This window comes from Malaya genurostris, chromosome 3 (assembly GCF_030247185.1).
Source record: "Malaya genurostris strain Urasoe2022 chromosome 3, Malgen_1.1, whole genome shotgun sequence".
NCBI lineage: Eukaryota > Metazoa > Arthropoda > Insecta > Diptera > Culicidae > Malaya > Malaya genurostris.
Genome location: NC_080572.1, coordinates 11,423,419 through 11,433,392, shown reverse-complemented (window position 1 = coordinate 11,433,392; position 9,974 = coordinate 11,423,419). Strand labels below are relative to the sequence as shown.

Below are 9,974 nucleotides of genomic sequence, written 5' to 3'. Positions count from 1 at the left end.
AAGGTCACGACAAGCAAGAATGTCTCGAACTGGGATATTGGATAGTCTACCTTGGGTACGCAAAGAATTTATTAGTTGAGATCTGACATCACGATACTCCACGCATGTCCAAACGACATGATCAATATCTCGATAACCTTCGCCACAAGCACAATGATTAGTCTCGGAGAGCCCAATTCGAAGGAGATGTGCATCTAACGTGTAGTGATTGGACATGAGTCTGGACATCACACGAATGAAATCTCTACTCACATCCAGTCCCCTGAACCATGCCTTTGTCGATATTTTCGGAATAATTGAGTGCATCCACCGACCCAGATCATCTTTATCCCAAGAAGCTTGCCAGCTGGCAAGTGTTCTTTGGCGAGACGAGCTATAGAATTCGTTGAAAGCAATTGGTCTCTCATAAATTTCACCCTCAATAGCACCACGTTTGGCTAAAATATCGGCTCTTTCATTGCCAGGAATGGAGCAATGAGCCGGGACCCAGACTATAGTGATTAGATAATTATTGTTCAATATGTCGTTCAGGCACTGTTTTATTTTGCCCAGGAAAAACGGTTCAGTCTTGCCAGTCATGTTTGAGCGAATGGCTTCAATTGCACTCAGACTATCTGTGAAGAGGAAATAATGGTTTGGAGATAATGTGACGATTACACTCAAACTATAATGAACTGCTGCTAACTCTGCTATATAAACAGATGCAGGTTCTTGAAGCCTAAATGAGGCCGAAACATTATTGTTGAACATACCAAACCCTGTCGCTTCTTCAATTCGCGATCCGTCCGTGTAAAACATTTTCTCAGAGTCAATATGCCTGAACTTACTTGAAAATATTTTTGGGATTTCCGTCGAACGTAGATGATCCGGGATTCCACGCACTTCGCGCTGCATGGATGTATCGAAAAATAAAGTTGAGTCAGGGACATTTAGGAGGCTGACACGGATAGGAATATATCTTGAAGGGTTGATTTCCTGTGACATATGGTTAAAATATACTGTCATGAATTTTGTTTGAGATCGAAGCTCGACTAGTCGTTCAAAATTATTAATTACCATGGGATTCAGCACCTCACATCTTATTAGCAGGCGTGATGAAAGCTCCCAAAATCGATCTTTTAATGGAAGAACTCCCGCTAGAACTTCAAGACTCATTGTATGTGTCGAATGCATGCACCCTAAAGCAATTCGCAAACAACGATACTGAATTCGCTCCAGTTTGATAATATGAGAGTTTGCAGCGGAACGAAAGCAAACGCATCCATATTCCATCACTGAAAGTATCGTTGTCTGATACAATTTTATTAGATCTTCCGGATGAGCACCCCACCAAGATCCTGTTATTGTTCGAAGAAAATTTACTCTTTGTTGGCATTTTGTTATCAGAAACCTAATGTGTCCTCCCCACGTGCATTTGGAATCGAACCACACCCCGAGGTATTTAAAAGTTAAAACCTGTTGGATCATTCTTCCCATCATATGGAGCTGAAGCTGCGCGGGATCATGCTTTCTTGAAAAGACGACTAACTCTGTTTTCTCCGCAGAGAATTCGATACCAAGATGAACAGCCCAATCGGACAAGTTATCTAAGGTATCTTGCAATGGTTTATGCAGATCAATAGCTTTGGGTCCAGTAACTGAAACCACGCCATCATCTGCCAATTGTCTTAGTGTACATGGGGTTACTAGACAGCTGTCAATGTCATTTACGTAAAAATTATAGAGGAGCGGACTGAGGCATGAGCCTTGCGGGAGACCCATGTAACTATTTCTGAGTGTTGCCAAATCGCCATGTGAAAAATGCATGTGTTTCTCTGACAAAAGGTTGTGCAAATAATTATTTATAACCGCTGGGAGTCCATTTTGGTGAAGCTTGTCTGAAAGAACATCAATGGAAACTGAATCAAATGCTCCTTTAATGTCTAAAAATACAGATGCCATTTGTTGCTTTTGAGCGAAGGCAATTTGGATGTCAGACGAAAGTAATGCAAGGCAATCATTCGTCCCTTTATTTCTACGGAAGCCAAACTGAGTATCTGACAACAAACCGTTCGTCTCGACCCAAGTGTCGAGACGTCGTAGAATAATTTTTTCGAACAATTTTCTGATGCAGGACAACATCGCAATGGGTCTATATGAGTTGTGATTGGAAGCTGGTTTCCCCGGTTTTTGAATGGCGATAACTTTCACTTGTCTCCAGTCAGGTGGAACAATATTTTGCTCAAGAAACTTGTTGAACAATTCCAACAAACGTCTTTTTGCGAGGTTGGGCAGATTCTTCACCAAGTTGAATTTAATTCTGTCCAACCCTGGAGCGTTATTGTTACAAGACAAGTGTGCTATAGAAAATTCCATCATTGAAAATGGGTTATTAATAAAACCATTATTTGGAGGAGATTCCCGTATAATGCTCTGCGTAGGAACAGAATCTGGGCAAACTTTCCTAGCAAAGTCAAATATCCATCGGTTCGAGTATTCATCACTCTCATTGCCCACGTTACGATTCCTCATTCGTCTGGCCGTGTTCCAAAGAGTGCTCATTGAGGTATCTCTTGACAAACCTTCGACAAAATGTCTCCAATAGCTACATTTTTTGGCTCGAAGTATGCTCTTGTACTTGGTTTCTAAAACCATAAGTTTTTCAAAATTCTGAGGAGTTCCTCCTCCCCGTTTTAGAAACGTCTTGCAAGCATTTTGTTTTGCGAGTTTAGCCTCTGAGCACTCTTTGTCCCACCAGGGGTTGGGAGGCCTTCTGTTAGTCGTTGGCCCAGGAAAGCGTTTAGTTTGGGATTGTTCTGCTGCCTCCAGAATCGAACAAATGAGGAAGTCATATTCTTCAAGTGGAGGGAGCTCTTCCATTGAATTCAAAATACTAGAGATACTACTTTGGTATTTAATCCAGTCGATATTTTTTGTCAAATCATATGGAATACTAGCGGAAGTAGCAATGCAATTGCTACTGCTAATTGAGATGATGATTGGTAAATGATCGCTACCGTGTAAATCAGGCAGTATTTTCCAGGTGCAATCTAGTCGAATTGATGTTGAGCAAAGAGATAGATCTAATGCACTTGGGCGTGCCGGAGGTCTTGGGATCCGTGTCATGTTACCCATATTTAATACCGTCATGCTAAAATTGTCACAAATGTTTTGTATTAAAGATGATCTGCTATCATTGTAAACGGAACCCCACATAATACCGTGCGAATTTAAATCCCCCAGAATCAATCGTGGTGCAGGAAGGGCTTCAACCATTTCATTAAGCTGTTGCTGTCCAACTTGTGCTTTTGGAGGAATATAAACCGAAGCTATGCAAATATCTTTGCCTTTAATGTTTATTTGGCAAGCAACAACTTCTATACTAGAAGTTGAAGGGATGTTTAATCTATAAAAGGAATAGCATTTCTTAATTCCCAAAAGCACTCCACCATACGGAGAGTCTCTATCGAGACGTATAATGTTAAAATCATTAAAATTTAAAGCTATGTTTGAAGTAAGCCATGTTTCGCATAAAGCAAATACATCACATTTTTGACTATGCAATAATATTTTAAATGAATCAAGTTTTGGCATGATGCTTCGACAATTCCACTGCAGGACAGTGATTGTATCATTTGCGACGGGTGATAAATTATCCATCAAAAGATACAAAACCTGAGACAATTGGCCATTGAGCTGATAACTGCTTCAAAAAGGTTCTAGCTATTGGAAGGAATGCCATTATGAGGGTCTTTAAGGGTTCAGATATATTGAATGCTGAGAAAATCCATTCAACAATTTCCGAAAACTTCAGTAATCCTGTTGGTGGCTGTGAAATGGAGCCCACTGGATTATTATCTTTTTCTGTACTAGATCCTGGATTGGTTTGTGAATTTGACAAACCAGGAGGCACAGTCTTTGGTTTTGACTTTTTTTGTTTAACACGGGGATCTTTTTTTGAAGATGAAATTTTAGGTGTCTTTTTTGGTAATTTGGAGGAAGACTTCTTTCTCTTAACTGACCCTTGGGTAGTGATAAACGAATTACCTTCACTATTTTCGTCAGAGTCAGAGTCCTCTGGTTCCTCTAGATTTGAAAACCCGTTTTCGGTTTCCAAAGGAGGGACATCAATGACCGTTTTAAGCATTTCTGCATATGTGCGCTTAGACCGTGCTTTTAAAGAAAGCTTAATTTTGTCTTTGTGCACTTTAAATGCAGTGCATACTGAAATATCATCATGAGGACTATTCCCACAATAAATACATTTTTCAATTTCCTTGTTGCAATCATTATCTTTATGAGGCCCTTCACACTTAATACATTTTGGTTTATTACTACAGTAAGTAGCTGTGTGGCCGAATTTTTTGCAGTTCGTACAATTCATTACATTTGGAACAAAAAGCCGAACAGGGAGGCGAATTTTATCGACATAGACATGGGACGGCAACGCAGACCCGGCAAATGTCACTCGAAACGAGTCTGATGGGCGATAAACTTTTTTTTCCTCTTCATGAACTACTGAGTACAGTTGTTTGCACTCCAGTATTTTCACACCCTCAAGCATAGAGTTCTTGAAACGACCAACACCATGCTTGAGTAAATCATCTACCGAAAGACTCGCTTCGGTAACAACACCGTCAATTTCGACATCTTTGGAGGGTATGTAAACTTTATACTCTTTATTGAAATGTTCCGAAGAGACAATATCATTCGCGTGTTTCAAATTATTTACCACAACACGAATTTTATCGTTATTTACTTTTATGATCTCTTTGATTGAAGAGTATCGTGATGTCAAACCTTTATTAATTTGAAAAATGTTTAATGGCTTTGATATACGTCTAAAAAAGACTATCCAAGGCCCAGAAGAGCTCTCCTGATATTTTTTCGTTCGTGGGGGTATCGGATTCATGCTAGGATTTACGTCCATGGATTCATCCATTACATTAAAATTTTTAACTAAACTTTAAAATAAAATTTGAAACCAACACTACACAGTACTCAATCAAAAGGAAAAGAAAAAACTTCTACCTTGAAATTGTTGTCTATCTCCGTTGCACTGCCGTGTAGATCCTCGTTGCTCTAGATGTTCTTGTTGGATGTATCTGGACGTTGATACAATGCTGAAGCTCACTGTAGCGATAGAATATGATGTGATGCTACTGCTACCTGACATCCAGCACCACTCGAATTCCGATTTGCTTTCGTCTTCGCCAGCTGTAACCAGCGCAGGTCACCGGTGTATACCTGCGTGTTGTATGGCAGTGGAAAGACCGAGTTGTCTTGTCTCCTTCTTCCTTGTGCGCCGCACCGATATGCTTCTGCACCGAAGTGCCTTCGCACCGGTGTGCCTTTGCACTCTCCTGCTTCTATGTGCCTTTGCACTCTTCCTCTTCGATGTGCCTTTGCACTCTCCTGCTCAGCACTTGTGTCTGAATATTGCGGCCTGGGTAGAGTTTGGGAAACGCCCTTTGTTGTTTCCTTCACCAGCTTGGCCCAGCACTAGGGCTCTCTTATGCAGCACGACTATACGTTTTAACGGCTGCTGCCAACAGGTCTCTACCTGTAGTTCAACCGTTGTCGTATTTAACGCGTGTAAACCAACCAGCGTTATTAAACTGTACGCTTCTATACACAACCTTCTCGGTTGAACGGCTATTACTGAATGAAAAAAAAAAACATAGGTGTTGTCGCGATAAAAATGAAGTGAATGTTACTTTTGTGAAGGTAAGTCGATTTCTATGTACGCACCATTGTTTCTGCTCCAGTTTCCTGGTAACGGACCGAAAAATAAGAGAGAAATAAATTCGGCTCAACAAGGTCGTTTTGTGCAAATGCGAGAGAGAGAGAGAGAGAGAGAGAGAGAGAGAGCAATGTAATACGCAGAACGAGACACGCGGTTATACGCGACCTACTGGCCTCAGGCCTTAAGGGGGGGTAGGGTCTAAACGATGAAAAAAATCATTATTTTTGCGATTTTCCAGAATTATCGTTCAACAAAATAAATTGAAATGTTTTACATGATAAAAAGCATCATTCGAACAACATTTTGTAAATTTTTCGTGGAAAAGTATTGAGAAATGCATGCAGTGTCCACTGTATCTCAGCGCAGACTAATCAAAAGTGACCAAATTAATACAGCATAGTTAGAGTAGCAGTTTTTCTAGACACCAACGTTTCTGTTTGATTTTTTTTTTAATTTTTGGTGGTTGTTCAATATGAAAACTATGATTTTTGACGACAAAAACCGCCATTTTGTAGCTGTTAAACCTCCCCAAAGTAACGAACAACGAAAAGGAAAACGTTGGGGTCTGTTTTTTTATATGTAGAAAATGTGTGCGAAATTTGAAAAAACTTGATGCAGTAGTTTTTGAATGGCAATGGACACGGACTTTCAAAACCTGCTTTCGAGGAAAACGCCTTTGAAGGTTTTTGTCTATAAAATCAATGTAAACAATTATTTATTCTAAGGAGGTCGTAGGGTCTAACATTTTCAAAAGATCATATTTTTCATTTTATAATTTATTATAACGAAACATTTCAAAAATGTTTTGTCAAGTTTTGAAGTAAATCGAAGCAGAAATCTTGGGCCTGTGCGGCGAGCTCTTGCTTCTTCGTAGAATGAGATAGCCATAGATAAAGGTCCATAGCTTCCAGAAATTCTTTAAATGTTTTACTATAAGAAAATATAAAGAAAATAATAAATGATTTTTCAAAAGTGTTACTCTAGCCGCCCCTTAAATGAATATTTACGACCGATGCACAAAAACTCATTAACTTTGCGTACCTGATGGTTTGACCTCCCAGCATAGGTATGGTGCGATGGAATGCAGGCAGACAGGTTCAAAAACCTTAATCGCTCCCTCATCGATTGTGCACTGCCAATGGTTTACCCAGACAACCCCTATTCTACCAGTGCTTACGGTTTTGATTTTATGTTCTACCTGTTTTATTGACCGTTTGACACATTCCCACGGTAACTGCGATCGTTGGCACCCCTCAGTTGAACTACAAAACATGTGTACATCTGAGGGTGGTGCGATGCATTACGAAAACACTATTAGTGAGTAGATTGGACTGTAGACTGCCAATTCAGAACTAACATTCTTACCAAGGAACGAAATAATGGCATTGCATTCCGAATTTAGGCATAGCGCATCACGAAGATCTCGAGCACTGAACCTCTAAGCTTATGTGACGGATTGTAATACTTTCGTAATCTCTCACGAACAAATTGCTCAAGTCCCCCAGGTTGACCCTTCTATCAAACACTTTAACTAAGCAATCTTAATACCACACACACACCCTCCACAGATGACCCCATCCGACGAAACGTGGTCTCTTTGCGCGCGCAACATTTTACTGTGCTCTGCTTGGGGTCCAGCATGTTATAGCGTTGCAGTACTTGCAATACACGCACGAGCGCGCGCCAACCGAGGAAAGAGGCGCGTGAATATCTCGCGCGCTACACGTGGTATCCAAACCAACTGAAGCGCAACGGCAAAACAAACTCGACGAGAGAAGAAACATGGCCAATGCGAGGCAAGCAACATACGGATAAAAAATGGTAAACAAACCATCGCAGTAAGCCAGTGAAGTACTAAATTGCCGAATATTCACTTTACGGTAGCAATGATATGGACGATTTCCAGAAGGAATCGTGAAAAAAGGATTCCTTTGATGGAATTTTCTAGCATGTGTTCCTATCAGAATCGAACTGTAATGAACAAAAAAAAATAACGATCACGGATGATGATTAGCTTTCAACGGCCAACAGTTACAATTTTCCCATGATTAGATATAACAAGGAAAAAATTGAAACCGATAAAAACAAACCAGTATCTGAGAAGGTCCTTAGAGGTTCGGAACCAATTAAGAATGCCTTAATTGTCTCCTTTTTAGTGGGTCGACAACAGGGTTTTTCAAATTTGGATAAAAGGAAAAAACATAAGTTCAGGAACTTTCTCACGATCCCACAAGGATCTAGAGTGCAAGCTGTATTACGAGTAAGGATACATATTGCAACAGCATCCCAATATGCCGCTTGAAAGCAGTGAGAAACGGGGATTAATTGATTATGAATGAAGCATCCCATAACAGACAGGACACAATGTGAAACCTCTTCGCAGTTTTATGTTTCTCTTAACAGTTTCCCATGCTCTGAATACACAAACAGGAGTATAGTTTTTTTTTCTCTGCTTCCTTGGTCCACGCATATCGCCTTTTTATCCTGCACCATACAAAACATAATCACCCTCGCTAACCATCTGCCCTTTTTTTCGGGCTTTCGAGGCTGTGGGAAAATGTAAAAGATTTGAGTTCCCACGATTTCGAAAATTCTGCTTTTCCTATACTGTTGTTTATTAAATTACGCTCCTTTTTTGTGCTGTCCTGCCAACTTGCTATCCTTTTCCCTCCCACGCCACGACCCTACTGCACAAGTGTGTCGTTCCCTCTCAAGTTTCTCTGATTACACAGTCTCGAACTCGAACAACCGAGAACGGAACACCTGCCCCTATACTGAGCCCTGATTCGACGAGCGCGTTTATGCTTTTTTCGTTCGTTCGCTCCCTTTTTTTCCTCCGTCCGTGTCACCCTTCGTATCGTACACTTTGCTTTCCTCCTTCGCATTCACGCACCGACCGTTCCGAGCGTTGATGATCCTTTTTTCGTCATACCACTGCAGGCGAGTGAGTGAGAGGGGTTGTATTTTTGGAAATCTACCCCCTGAGATAAGACCGAGTCCGGGTATAAAAGGGGCAACGGATGCTCTGGTAAGGCATATTCAGTTTAACATTCGATCAGTTCACAAGTGCATTCACTTACCAAGAACACTTGTCCCATAACGAAAGTTGCTAGTTCAACTACAAATCGAAACAGTAAAGTAAACTAACATTAACAGTGCCGTGTTCAGTGTGCCACGATCTAAGAGCAATCAGTGAAGATGCATTCCTACGGATACAACGTTGCCCACAGCAACAACAGCATCAACGAAAACAAGTACAACAATGAGAAGCTACTGAAGTCTTCGCCAGTGTATAAGCTGAAGAAGATTTTGAAACCGATCGCCGCTCTTCTCAAGAGCAAAAAAGCAGCCAAACAGCAGCTCCAGGACTTCCAGAGCTTCCAGCACTATTATGCCCCGGAACAGGATTTCTCGGCGGATTGCGAATACGACAACAGTGCTAACGAACGCCTTGAATCTCAGTTGCTAGCTGAAATCGCCGAGTGCCATGCCAACGCTGCCATCTTCGTCTACGAGGACAACCAAGTTCAAATTCAACCGGTACAACCCGAGGAACAATATGTCCCAGTGCATTTTGCTCGCACTGAAGCCGGTACCTTCTTCTGGACTACGATGGCTCGTGAAGCCGACAGCGATCTCATCCAACCGTGCCACTGCTTCTCCGATCACCAGCTCCCCCAGCAGGAGTTTTGCGATAGATGGGCGCAAGCTTAAACGTGTTTGTTGAATCACTCCGGATACAAACCGACCAGACTGATACTTACAACAAAATCATGATCTCTTCCAACGATTTTAGTGCTTAAGCGGAACGAGCTTTAATAGTTGTATAAGTTGCCAGCTTTAATTTTAATTGTGATATTAGAAATTTAAGGCTAATTGTGATCCAATGTCTTCCATTGATTAGTTTTTTCAAAATATAAAACAAAACAAAACAAAAATTTACTCCTTCTCACTCGAATCATAATATCACAATGTTTCCCAGTTTTCTGCAACAGGTTCGCTTGGAACATCAAAATAATCCGATTCGCTTCTGTTTTTCGCCTCTGCCGAGTTGCTGCTGTATTGTTTATGTTTTGGTTTGATGATTCGTTGGTACACGATAAACAAGTTTTGCGCCAATTCCCCACCATGCCGGGTACGGGGTCCATACGTTTTATTCGCGCAACCGGTGCACCGCCATTGATCATCTGCCACTTTATTGTTGTTGTTGTTGTTTCGGTCGAATCGCCTGCCGATCAAAAGTGTGGGA

General features: G+C 41.1%; 1 protein-coding gene across 1 annotated transcript; it reads left to right on the top strand.

Moving 5' to 3' along the window:
• The first annotated feature begins 8,778 nt into the window (after positions 1–8,778).
• On the top strand, positions 8,779–9,635 carry LOC131436625 (enhancer of split malpha protein-like). The gene has a single exon (XM_058605450.1). The coding sequence runs from the start codon at positions 8,924–8,926 to the stop codon at positions 9,437–9,439; it is 516 nt and encodes a 171-aa protein (XP_058461433.1). The 5' UTR covers positions 8,779–8,923; the 3' UTR covers positions 9,440–9,635.
• The last annotated feature ends 339 nt before the right edge of the window (positions 9,636–9,974 follow it).